Consider the following 13,422-nt stretch of genomic DNA (forward strand, 5'->3'; position numbering starts at 1 on the left):
TCAAGGTGTTGGTAGGGAAGGCTACATTTCTTTGTGGAGGCTTTAGGGGAGAATCCATCTCCCTGCCTGTTCTAGCTCTTGAGGCCTCAAGGAAAGAGAAGCCTGGCTGTCTCAACCGACCCACTAGCCAAATGCAGCAGTATGACCCATCCCAGGTGAAACCACTCCCCAGCCAACCTATATGATCTTGAGAAGTTGTTTGTAGTTTTAAGCCACTACATTTTGGGGTGGTTTGTTATGCAGCAGCAGATAACAGCGGCACTATTAATATATTTTCGTGGCCCTTTACTTTCTTTGTGTGCTATCTTCACTTTTAAATAATACAAATGATTCCTAAAGCCGATCTTATTTTCCCTCCAAAATGCATTTTAACTATTATCTACTGAACAATGAAGCAGTGAAGACATGACAGAGGAACTTGCTTAGAGTAATTAATCACAGTAATCAAGGCTCTGTCTCCTGTAGGCACTTAAAGAGAAAATGAAACTGCATTTTTTTTCATATTCCTTCTTGTTCACTGCCGATGTGTTTTATATTTTCTTTAAGAGCTTTGGTTCTTGAAGATGTTTCCAGAGTTTAGCATAAACAATCATGGGTTAGTTTGGCTTTATAATATTTTAAACAATGTGAGCTAAAAAAATGATGAGTTTTAACTGTATCTATGAAGCCATATAAAATGCTAGAAGTGACTCACTTGCTTCAAAATAAAAAGTCCGTTTATTACAAGCCCTATCAGACTAAAATGAACAACTTTTGTTATTTAAAAGTTTTAAAAGCCAGCCATAAGTTATATCCAGTTATAAGTAAGGATATTTGTATCATTATATCCTTAGCTAAGTTTGTCTCATTGGTGAAAAAAGTCTACTTTGAGAAAGCCTACCAGTCTCCTTTTATGGATTCCTTGAGTTAATGCCAAAGTGTCAGAACAATTGAAAATAAAGGGAAAGTGACAGCAATTTTTTTTTTTTTTTTTTGCGGTACGCGGGCCTCTCACTGTTGCGGCCTCTCCCGTTGTGGAGCACAGGCTCCGGACACACAGGCTCAGCGGCCATGGCTCACGGGCCCAGCCGCTCCGCGGCATGTGGGATCTTCCCGGACCGGGGCACGAACCCGTGTCCCCTGCATTGGCAGGCGGACTCTCAACCACTGTGCCACCAGGGAAGCCCAACAGCAATTTTTTATCTTATTTTGTGTGCCAGATAAACTGAATTACTCCAACTAATCTGATTTTACCTTGCGTTTGCAAATGTTAGTCTTGAGGATTTGTGATTATGTTCCCTTTTGCTAATATTAATAGCAACATTATTTGTGGTGTGGTGTGGAAGGAGCACAGACCCAAGAGTCGTGTCAGCTGGGTGTTCCGTCCTGAGGAGGCCACAGACCAGCTGTGTGATCTTTGGAGGGTTACCTCTCTGGGCCTTGTTAGTTTCCTTGTTAGTAAAATGAGGAAGTTCAGGTGATCTCCATCTCTAAAAATCCATTAATTCTGTGGCTTCAGAGGGGAGAACGCATAGCTCTGATGTATCCTCTAAGAGGAAAGTGTGATTTTAAAAGTTAGCAGGGTGTTCGCTAGCCATATACATCTTCAGGTAAGAGATATTTAGTTCTTTTTATATCATTCATGCTATGAATAAAGTGTTAATAGAAGAATTTATATTATTTCCAAATCAGTGCTGAACTGACTGCATGGCATACACATGTTAAAGTCTAAGAGACTGAAAGTCAAGCTGATATGTTTAATGCAACTCTTTAGAGAATGGTTGTCTTTTATAAAGCATATGCTAAGAAATAGAAATCTTAAACACCTGTGTTTTATAATGTGGACATATTTAAAATGAGTCTTAACTTTTTTTCCCTCTAAACTTTTATTATTTTTCTAGATTGGGTACCTAATTTTTATTTCCTTGTGAAAAAATAGTAAACTTCCATTGTATAAGTTTTTATGAGGCCATTAATACACTTGTATTTATAATTCACTTTGATGTTTGATCTAGGATTTTTAAGGAAATTATCACTGCTTGGGAATTATAAGTAAAAACTGCCAAACTATTTTTATCTTTAAATTTATTCTTTATTTCTTTATAGAACATTAGCCCTGATTAAACCAGATGCAGTATCAAAAGCGGGAGAAATAATTGAAATAATAAGCAAAGCTGGATTTACTCTAACCAAACTCAAAATGATGACACTTTCAAGGTAAATTTTTTGAGCATTTTCAGTTATGTAATGTCTGGTTCCTTTTTTCAAAAAAAAATCATCTATCTTTCATGTCTTTGTTTAAAAACTTCTGGGCTTCCCTGGTGGCGCAGTGGTTGGGAGTCCGCCTGCCGATGCAGGGGACACGGGTTTGTGCCCCGGTCCAGGAGGATCCCACATGCCGTGGAGCGGCTGGGCCCGTGAGCCATGGCCGCTGAGCCTGCGCGTCCGGAGCCTGTGCTCCACAACGGGAGAAAAAACTTCCACAGAATGACAAAGAATAGTATAGTAGGAAATGGAAGACAACAGGTAATCAGATGCATAAAGGATGATTGAACTCTAAGCAAATAGGAGTTGTCAGGTTATACTATTAACTATTTATTAGACATGAACTCTTCATTGTCTTTCATAACCCCATCTGCTTTTATAACACCAGTGTTTCATAGTTGTAATCTCTTCTTTTATACAATGTAACACATTGTATAAAAATTATAGAAGAAATGAATATTAGATTATTTCTATTTGACAAGGGAATGTTACTGTTGAGATTTTCAAAAGTCATGTGTTTGGAAATGTTTTATTTCCTTCCAATATATATAATTGGCAGATATACCTATTTACTGCTCTGAAAAGCAAGCCATTCTATCTGACCAGATATTTTCTAAGTTATTTAATGAAAGTAAGACTTAGTGTTGCGGGCTTCCCTGGTGGCGCAGTGGTTGAGAGTCCGCCTGGCAATGCGGGGGACACGGGTTCGTGACCCCGTCCAGGAAGATCCCACATGCCATGGAGCGGCTAGGCCTGTGAGCCATGGCTGCTGAGCCTGCGCGTCTGGAACCTGTGCTCCGCAACGGGAGAGGCCACAACAGTGAGAGGCCCGCGTGCTGCAAAAAAAAAAAAAAAAAAAAAAGACTTAGTGTTAGGTAGAGACATTCATGTAGCTGTTAGGCAGGGCTTGACCCAGCAGTTTTCTTAGGTTACTTCACTGATTTGTGTGTGTTTGTTTGCTTAGGTGTCTTCTCACTGATGTTCCTGGCTCTTTATCCCATGGAACGGTTGCTTTTTTGTCTCTGTGAGAACAGGGACAATGGAGAGCAGTAGATAGTGTAGCTTTGAGAAGTCTGATCCCTAGAAACCTTAACAAAACATCCTCATTTTTACCCCAGTAATGACAATTTGAATTTTTCCCCTATGTAAGATCTCCCAGTTTACATATATTCTAGAAAGGCAGGCGTCTTCTATTTAAGAGCACAGAGTCTAGAGCCAGATTGCTTGTAACTGCACCGCTTAGTAGGTTGTGACTCTGAACAGCTTACTTCTGTGCTTCAGTTTCTTTATCTGCAAAATGGAGGTTATAACATCATCTGTATCATAAAGTTGTTACGAGGGTTATGTGAGTTTAATAAAAGTAAAGTGCTTTGAAAAACCGTGGCACATAGTAGGTGTATATAGGTGTTAGCTATTAGTGGTAGTAGTGTGGTACTAGTGATATCACTATTATTTAGTAGAAACCGAGGTCATGATCCTTTATGAGCATAGTTATATTTGTCCCATTTCTGTCTTGTATTGAGACATTTGTCCCATTTCTGTCTTGTATTTCTTCTGTATTGAGAATGCTTGCCCTCACAGCAGGCTATGGGACTGAATTCTGGAGAGATGACTTTGAATAGTTTCAGTGAGACTAAAACTTTTTTATGTCTCTATACTTCCAGTGTTTGATAATTTGGTGTCAAACTTTCCACAATAAAGCTACCCAAGAAAACTTAACAGCTTTTTAAATTGTTTATAGCACCTTATACATCTCTATTAATATTACTGTCAAGTCTTGGATTTTACCCAACTTAAAATCTAATAAGTTAGTCTATTACTCTCTCCGGGATGCTAGCAGAAGACTTGAAACTTCTGAGTCAGAGACAGAGGGCTTGAGTATGGTCAGTAAGCAGCATGAACATCATGTTTCTGTTGGTTCGCTTTGCTTTCGTGTCCTGTGGGAATAATATGATATGGGCCCGGGTGGATGTCATACACACAGTTGATTGCATCACCTCTGAGGAGCATTGAACTTAGGTTACCCACTGTTTCATTAACGAGCAGTAAACAAGCCTTCTGTTTGTACTGAAGAGGCATGACCTCACCCCTCAAAGTTGCTCATTATAAACATAACTCCAAGAAATGGCTAGGATAAACAGTAGCTGGGGCCTTGCATTCTTGGCCTACCCAATAAGACACGTTAGGAGTGTCAGAGACCCATGGAGGAGTATCTCCCAATGCTTAAAACTTTTCTAAACTTATTTGCTCAAATGTCAGTTCCTCCCTCATGACAGTATCTGAAAGGCAGAAGCTGAGTTCCATCTAACTTTGTACTTCTAGTTCTTGGATCAGTGCCTGATTCAAAGCAGGCACTAAGTAAGTATTTCGTAAAAGAATTAATAGATCTTTGTGACAATGGTGAGTTTCTTTATAAAAACAAAACAAAACGTAACAAAATAACAGCAAAAAGACTTCTCTAGGTGGTGATGCACTTGTTAATCCTTCTCTCCGTCTAAACTTTTTAAGGGAGGAATTAAATAAGAATGATGAGAAAAAAACTCATGAACTCTCATCTTGGTTTGTCATAGATTTTCAGTGGAAATAACTATGGGGTCGGTGACATATTAGAAGAAAGCAATAAGATACTTTCAGTAATTAATATTTTTCTTTTCACTGATATTAAACATGATGATTTTTCTTAGTTCGGTTGTGTTAAAGTTTAGAATTGGTCATGTTAGTAGTCTTGCTGCTCACTCTTCTAAAGTACTCCCCACTTGAGGATTTTTAGACGCTCAGTTTTACCTCATTTTAGGCTGCAATACAGAATATCCATATCATTTTTAGGAATTCTTTTCCTTACCCTCTAGAATTTTTTTTTTTTCCTGAAGTTGGTAATAGTAAGGTCATAAGCAATCAGAGATTTGGGTTCAAATCTCCCTGTCCTTCTTCCCTTACCAGCACTTTGACCCGGACAAGTTATGTAATCATGCTGAACTTCATTATTTTCAAATGTAAAATGAAGATGATCATACCTATTTCAATATATTGTTATGAGGAATAATAACATTTAATGTTGGGCATATAATTCCCTCTAGAAAAATGAGTTTTCTTCCCCTTCCATTTCTTGGGATGAATTTCATTTTCTGTACTTGCATAGTATACTTTCATAATCTTTTCACGGCCAAAGAGAATATTTTAGTACACTTGGTTTGAATAAAAGTATATCCTGATATAGCTTATTAAGTAAATTCATTTTGTAATGGGCCTATAAGATCTTAAAGCATTGCATACTAAATTACCAAGCCTGAAAGGTTAATCTTTTGTTAGGGGATACTTTAATTTGCTATTTTAAAAAGTTGATGTTGACATATATTTGTCATATACTATGAATTAAGTTTAAAGCCTTTGAGAAAACTGTACAAGTTTGAGACACTTGGTTTGATTAACCGAAAAGTCTAAATAACTTTTAAAATCAGTGTAAAAGTCTGTTATCCTTTCATTGTCTCTATAGTTGTGGGACTATAAATTTAAAAGTAAATCCCGATTGCCCTTAATAAATTCAGGTTTCTGAATATCTCCATATTATCCATTTTTTGGGGGGAATGTAAGTTCAAGGATTCGTTTTTAATACATTAAAAACCAATAAGAATACATTGATATGCATAATTTGTCAAGCAGTTTTTAAAAACACAAGTATATAGTCTTTCTTTTAGGGCGATCTAAGGAAGAAAACTATAACTATTAAAGTAAAATTCTAGCCTAACCTCTCAGGTTTAAAGCCTGTAGAAGGAGGTAACAAATTTTGAATTTGAAGATGGCTTTGCATTTTTTGATGTAACTTATTTGAACTTTAAAGAACAAATAATTTTTATTGGTCATATGTTAAACTTTGGCTTTAGAATGTTAAAGATGCTAGTGAAAAGGAAGATTGTAGATTTGAACATGAGTAATAAAGTAAATATTGCCTCTTTTGTTCATTTTAATTTTACATCTTAGCATAGATATCCAAAAATTTGAAAAGAGGGGAGATTTGAGCAGAATATTTGGTGAAAAGTCCTTAACTCACATACGGGTCACATAGAGAATTTCATTATTTTATTAATGTAAGTTAAAATAATTTCCTTACATAATTCTTAACTATTGTCATTTTGATTATAGGAAAGAAGCAACAGATTTTCATATAGATCATCAGTCAAAGCCCTTTTTAAAGTAGGTACTGAAATTGGGGGTCGTGGGATATAATGGAGGATATCGTGGAAAACGAAAGAGTTATAATTTTACAATTCAAAAATTTGTTACATGAGAATAATTTGTCAAAAAGTCCTTAGCAACATCTTGCAACTGCAGAGAGCATTTTTTCTAAGAATTGTTTTTTTCTCTCCTTTTATTAGTTGAAAATTCTCTTGTCATTAAATAAACATATTAAACTTTAATCAGAAGCAAATAAAATGTTTAAATCATAAGGAGCATAGCTTTCTTTTTAGATTTCAGTAGATTAAAAATAGATAATTACATTTTATGTTGAATATCTATTTGTTGTGTTTTAAACTCTTATTTTAGCATTCTCAATGTATATAAAACATTGTTCAAAGAACCTTTGTATGTTAACTAAGTTGTTTGATATACGTTTTGTTCTTTGAAATATAGCAACAAATATGTTAGAAACAAACTATGTTCTAAATATTTGGGTTGTATTTAAAGTTAAGTGAATATTGTGCACCTCATATTGCTATTGACAAAGGAGGAATACTTACTTTTCTAATAAAGAAGGATTAGCCAAGCTGCTGCAATAGAAATGCTATTTGGTGTCCTGTACAGAATAGTGCCTTATTAAAGAAAATTTTTACATAAGAAAATCATTATGGTATAGATTATTTTAAACCAAGCATTATAAAAATGTTCTCAAACCTTGTGTAGAATAGGCATCTACAATTGTCTTGGAAATTATTCTTTGTTATAGTCTTTGTATGTGTTTATAGTATTACAGCTTCTAGTGGAATGTCTTATATGTCACTAGACCAACTCAATGCTTATTGACTGAAAATTCGTTGTCATTCTTTGAATTCTAATAGATCTACACAAAAACAATTAATTCTTACTGCAAATATATTACAATACATCACTCATCACTTTCTCTACTGCGATTTCATTTGACTGCAATGGTAAACCACGTGAAAATAAAAAGATTCTTCTGCACCTTTCAGAGCAATGTAGAAAGCATAGATCAAAAATATGCATTTTAAGTCAATGAAGTAGTCTTAGTTCAATGAAAGATTGATTTTTCTGCTAATAGTAATTGACAACACTAGTGATTTGTAGACACTCGGGCCACTGTAAGGCACTCAATTTATGAAAATTTTGTCTTGCCCATGTAAAATTCACTATGTCCAGTAGTTCTGAGATCATGATCATGAGTGTGTTGAAATACTCAAATTGTAATATATCCTTGTTGTTAAGAGAGGTACCTAGGTTGATAGAAAAATGAAGCAAATCAATCTTTCACCTGTTTCACAGTGAGCTGATCCAGTTTATCACCAGTGGTCCTATAATTGCCATGGAGATTTTAAGAGATGATGCTATATGTGAATGGAAAAGACTTCTTGGACCTGCCAACTCTGGACTGGCACGTACAGATGCTCCTGAAAGCATTAGAGCCCTCTTTGGAACAGATGGCATAAGAAATGCAGCTCATGGCCCTGATTCTTTTGCTTGTGCTGCCAGAGTAAGGTGTTTTTAAACTACTTCAATTCTGTTTTGGTTTTGTTAAATGTTTGATGTCAGAGTAAAGCATTTTGTCACTGCTGACTTAGGGTGGATTTATACAGTGGTGTAGCAGTAGAGAAAACCTTTGACCTTTTGCCTAGGATTAACAGTGTTTCAGTGATACATCTCCTTTGAGAACTGGTAACCTGGTCATGGTCAGGATAAGTTTTCTCCAATTGAAATACTTATTGTCCCATTTTGTTCCAAAGACTTAAATTACTGAGGCTTATCAGTGTATGACTTCTTCATCTAAGAATACCAGTTTATGGAAAGTGAATATTCAAAAAGAAGACATCATTTCATACATTCTTTCTTTGACTCAGACTTGACACCATATATTCAAGCTTAACATCCTTTTCTTTTCCTGTATATAGCTAGTGTTTATGAAAAAGTTTTCCTACTCCTTATTTTAAATCCATATAAATAAGGTATTATTACACTGGGTTTATACTGATGTTGAATTAATGAAGTGCAGGTTAATTCTTAGCATTGTGAGAAGTTTCTTAGCTAATTTAAGATGGTTTTTAGTCTGGTCATATTTTTAATGGAATAATATTAGAGTTTTATGATACAGTTGACCCTTGAACAACGTGGGGGTTAGGGATTCCAAACCACTGCGCAGTCGAAAATCTGCCTGTAATTTATAGTACTCCCTCCGCAGCCACATTTCCTCCCTATCCAAGTTTCCTTGGCATCCAATCACAGATCATGTAGTACTGTAGTATTTACTGTTGAAAAAAATCTGCATATAAGTGGACCAGTGAACTGTTCAAACTTGTGTTGTTCAAGGGTCAACTGCTAGTTGATATATATATTTTCTTCTCCTTTCAACTCTGTCAGTAAATCCTTTTGGTCTTTCTTTCAAATTAGACCTTGAGTTTGATCACTGTGGTCTAAATCACTGTTATATTTTATCGACTATTGCAAACAGCTTCCTAATTCTTCTTTACCTTCTTCTCTTACACTCAATTTATGAAAAATTTACCTTTCCCAAGTAAAATTAACTATGTCCAAGTGATCTTTTAAAAATAAATCAGATTAACAATTCAGCTATTAAACTCTAGTGAACTTTTGTCTCTTATAAAATCTAAGTATCATAGCATGCAAAGCTCTACCTGATCTGGTCCCTGTCAACTTCTATAACATCATCTACAACCAGTCTTTCCCTTAGTCACTCTGTCTCAGGTATTCTGACCGTCTTGCTAATTTTAGAATAGCATATTGCTGCCTGGCTTATTTAGTTAACAGCAAAGAATAAGCTGATGAGGTCACAAGTAATCAGGGAGATATCACATGGTTTGAAGACCACGATAGCACAAGACTTTTGTCGTCTTCTCTGAGGAAAGTGGAGAGCTGTTGCAGGGATTTGAACAGAGGACTGACAAGCTTGACTTGCCATTTAAAAAAGATTGCTCTGGCTGCTGCAATGAGAATAGACTGTAGAGGGCAAGAGTAGCAACAGGAGCCCAGTTAAGAGGATGTTGCAAATAATTCAGAGAGGTGATGGCTTGGACCAGGGTAGTAGCAATGAGTGGAGTGCTTAGATGTATTTAAAAATATAGTTTAGTGGTTGAAGATCAAATGATCAAAATTTCCTTCCAGATTGAGTGTAGAGTATGAGAAAAAGAGAGATGTCTAGGATTACTCCAAAGTTCTTGGACTGACCAACTGAAAGGATAACATTGAAATAAACTTTGGTTTATTGAAATAAACTGAAATAAGGAAGGCTATGGCTAGAGTCAGTATGGATGGAAAATAAGAGGTTACACTTTGGACACTGAAAACTTAACATGTATGTTAGTTATCCAAGTAGAGAGATTGAAGAAAAAACTGAATATGTGAGTTTGGGGGAGAGATCTGGAAACCGCGTGAAACTGGTTGAGATTACCAAGGAGAGTGTAGCTAGAGAAGGAAAGAGAACAGAGTTGGAACCTTTATGCCCTGGTAAAGGGTTAAAGAGGAGAAAGAAGCAAAGGAGGTAAAGGAGGAGCCTTTAGTGAGGTAGAAGGAAAAAATTCAGAGATAGTTGTGTCCTGGAGCCAAGTGAAGAAAATATTCTATGAGGAGAGAATGATCATTAGTGTCAAATGAAGCAGATGTATCAAGTAAGAAGGGGACTGGGAATTGAAAATTAGATTTTGCAATGCAGAGGTCATGGGTAAACTTGGTAAGATCAATGCTGATGGAGAGTTGGAGGCAAAGCCCTGCTTGGAGTGGATTTAAAAGAAAATTGGAGGACAGGAATTCTAGACAGTGAATCTAGACAACTCTTCTGGGGCAGTTTTTGCTGCAGAGGTGAGCAGAGAAATGAGGTGGTAGCTATGAGGAAAAGCAGGGTCAAATTTTTTTTTAAGATGAGAATTACAGATGTGCAAAATTAATGATTGGGGAAAAGGGGGAAACTTACTGTAGCAATGTCATTGATTAGGTGAGAGGGAAGGGAAATTAGAGACCAGATTGACTGCACAGTGGTGCGTAGGTACTTGTCTTTAGCAGCAAATGGGAAGGCAGAGTATGTGGGTTTTGATGCTGATACTTATTGCCTCAGTTTTCTCAATAGGAAAGTAGGAAGCAAGGTCAAAAACAGCTAAAAGTGAGGATGAGAGAGACGGTATTGGTTGGTTAAAAAAGAGAGGATGTGAAATAATCATCTGAAAGACTAGGCAAAGGAAGAGATTAGGGAAATATGGTATGATGGCTGTACTGAATGAATGGCTCACCTGAAGTTCATGGTCATGAACTATGAGTGTGGATGTTCTCCAGCCATGTTCAGTTGCATGAGTGTAGGTGCAGAGTAGGTGAAGGGTTGCTTTAGCCATGGCTGTGGTTTTGTGAAGCAAGTATGATAGGAGGGTTGTGGTTGTCAAAGGTATATGCAAGAGTGATTATAGTCCCTGACCTTTGATCTTATTTGTAGACATTTACTATAAATGTAATATTATTTTCAATTGTTAAATGCCAATCAGATATTGTAAGATATTATAAAAATGATGACATAAATAATTAATGAAAGAAATTATTGGGGGCTGAACTGAAAAGTCATTGATACGTTCCTCCTATTTCCCCCATGAGCATCTCACCCCATCCCTTTCTCTGTTCTTGATTTTCACCAGTTCACTTAATAAATTTGAGCACAAATGTACCCGTCAGATTTTAGATAACTTAGGCTCTGTATGTATTTATACATTAGACGATTCCACCAAGGAGTTCCATGAGGGCAGGGTTTTTTTTTCTGTTTTGTTTTGATTATTAGAATCTGCCTGCTACATAATAAATGCTCAGTAAATACTTGTCAGGAGAATTCATTCATCCAATAAATTGGTCATTAAGCTCCCTAGCTACTTCCCGTTAGTAAAAAATATTTTTTCAAAGTCTTTTTATTTTAAGAAAAACTTTTGATATAATATAAATAAAATGGGAAAAGTGTCAGCATATCACTTTGGTATTTTTCTCGAGATGCTTTACCTTACAGATGTTCTTTGCCTTTTACCATAACATGAACCTTGACTCTAAGTCCAGCTATACCGTATCTTTATCGGATAGTGATATAGGTTGTACATTTATTTCAATAATACGTTGATGCTGAAAATAAGTGGATTTAGAAATGCAAGGGAAGTTTTATACATTAACATGGTAAAGCTAGACTCATCTTAAGTATATATATTTGTGTGTTTTGATGCATGCACATACGTAATGCATGTGCTAAGCTTGGTAGAAAAATTCCTACCTGCAGATACAGTTTGCAGAATGACCTTTCCCCCCGTTTTTTTGTAGTGGAGAACCTTCTACAACTTTAGCTACCATAATCCTTCCTTCAAAGAAGTGTCTTAAGCATATTTGTTTCTATTTTGTGCACTTAAATTTTCTCAGCTATTTCTGACGTTCATCTCAGAAATACCCCATTATTTGTATGAACCCGTTAGGTTATACATATTCTTGATGTTTGTCTTGGGAAGAGTGAGTATTGTGGACGTTATGTTAGCTGACCAGCTATCAAGGAGAAATACTGCAGCTGGAACATGTAGCATACATGAGGAAGCAAGGACCATAGATACTGACAAAAGATTGAAAAACACTATACAAGCAGTCCCAAATCACCTCTTTTTGACCTTGAATTCCTATTAGTTACTGTGTAATCTTTTTTTCCTTCTTTCCCAGATTTCACCAAAGCCTAGACTATACTCACTGTTTGCAGTTGCCTTTGACTACATTGAGAGCAGTCATTACAATTTGGCTTCATCCTTTCATTCCACTGAAATCATTTTGGCTAAGATAACCTATGTCCTCTTAATTAAAAAATCCAAGAAAAAATTATCATTTCTTATTTTACTGTATCTACTGTGCTTTACTGCAACATTTAACAGGTTTGCACACTTTCTCCTTTTTGAAATATTCCACAATATTTTAATTCTGTGATATCTCACTATCCTTTTTTGTTTTATATTTAGCAGATCACAATCTATGTCTTATTTTTTAATTTTTTAATCTTTATTATTTTTATTTTACATCTTTATTGGAATATAATTGCTTTACAATGGTGTATTAGTTTCTGCTTTATAACAAAGTGAATCAGTTATACATATACATATATCCCCATATCTCCTCCCTCTTGCGTCTCCCTCCCTCCCACCCTCCCTATCCCACCCCTCTAGGTGGTCACAAAGCACTGAGCTGATCTCCCTGTGCTACGCTGCTGCTTCCCACTAGCTATCTATTTTACGTTTGGTAGTGTATATATGTCCATGCCACTCTCTCACTTTGTCACAACTTAGCCTTCCCCCTCCCCATATCCTCAGGTCCATTCTCCAGTAGGTCTGTGTCTTTATTGCTGTCTTACCCCTAGGTTCTTCATGACATTTTTTTTTCTTAAATTCCATATATATGTGTTAGCATATGGTATTTGTCTTTCTCTTTCTGACTTACTTCGCTCTGTATGACAGACTCTAGGTCTATCCACCTCATTACAAATAGCTCAATTTTGTTTCTTTTTATGGCTGAGTAATATTCCATTGTATATATGTGCCACATCTTCTTTATCCATTCCTCCGATGATGGGCACTTAGGTTGTTTCCATCTCCGGGCTATTGAAAATAGAGCTGCAATGAACATTTTGGTACATGACTCTTTTTGAATTTTGCTTTTCTCAGGGTATATGCCCAGTAGTGGGATTGCTGGGTCATATGGTAGTTCTATTTGTAGTTTTTTAAGGAACCTCCATACCGTTCTCCATAGTGGCTGTACCAATTCACATTCCCACCAGCCGTGCAAGAGTGTTCCCTTTTCTCCACAACCTCTCCAGCATTTATTGTTTCTAGATTTTTTGACGATGGCTATTCTGACTGGTGTGAGTTGATATCTCATTGTAGTTTTGATCTGCATTTCTCTAATGATTAATAATGTTGAACATTCTTTCATGTGTTTGTTGGCAGTCTG

The 13,422-nt window shown here is 36.2% G+C and overlaps 1 protein-coding gene across 2 annotated transcripts in view; it reads left to right on the top strand.

Annotated features, from left to right (window-relative positions):
- NME7 (NME/NM23 family member 7) overlaps positions 1–13,422 on the top strand; it is a 261,651-nt gene that overhangs the window by 48,763 nt on the left and 199,466 nt on the right. For both annotated transcript variants that reach the window (XM_027086385.1, XM_027086386.1), the window contains 3 exons: positions 2,086–2,196; positions 6,385–6,435; positions 7,741–7,948. In XM_027086385.1, the coding sequence (XP_026942186.1) occupies positions 2,086–2,196; positions 6,385–6,435; positions 7,741–7,948 (370 nt within the window). The remainder of the gene's footprint in view (positions 1–2,085; positions 2,197–6,384; positions 6,436–7,740; positions 7,949–13,422) is intronic.

The sequence above is a fragment of the Aethalodelphis obliquidens genome, unplaced genomic scaffold, assembly GCF_003676395.1.
Source record: "Aethalodelphis obliquidens isolate GAN/ISIS:26980383/991018 unplaced genomic scaffold, ASM367639v1 scaffold55, whole genome shotgun sequence".
In the NCBI taxonomy this organism is placed as follows: domain Eukaryota; kingdom Metazoa; phylum Chordata; class Mammalia; order Artiodactyla; family Delphinidae; genus Aethalodelphis; species Aethalodelphis obliquidens.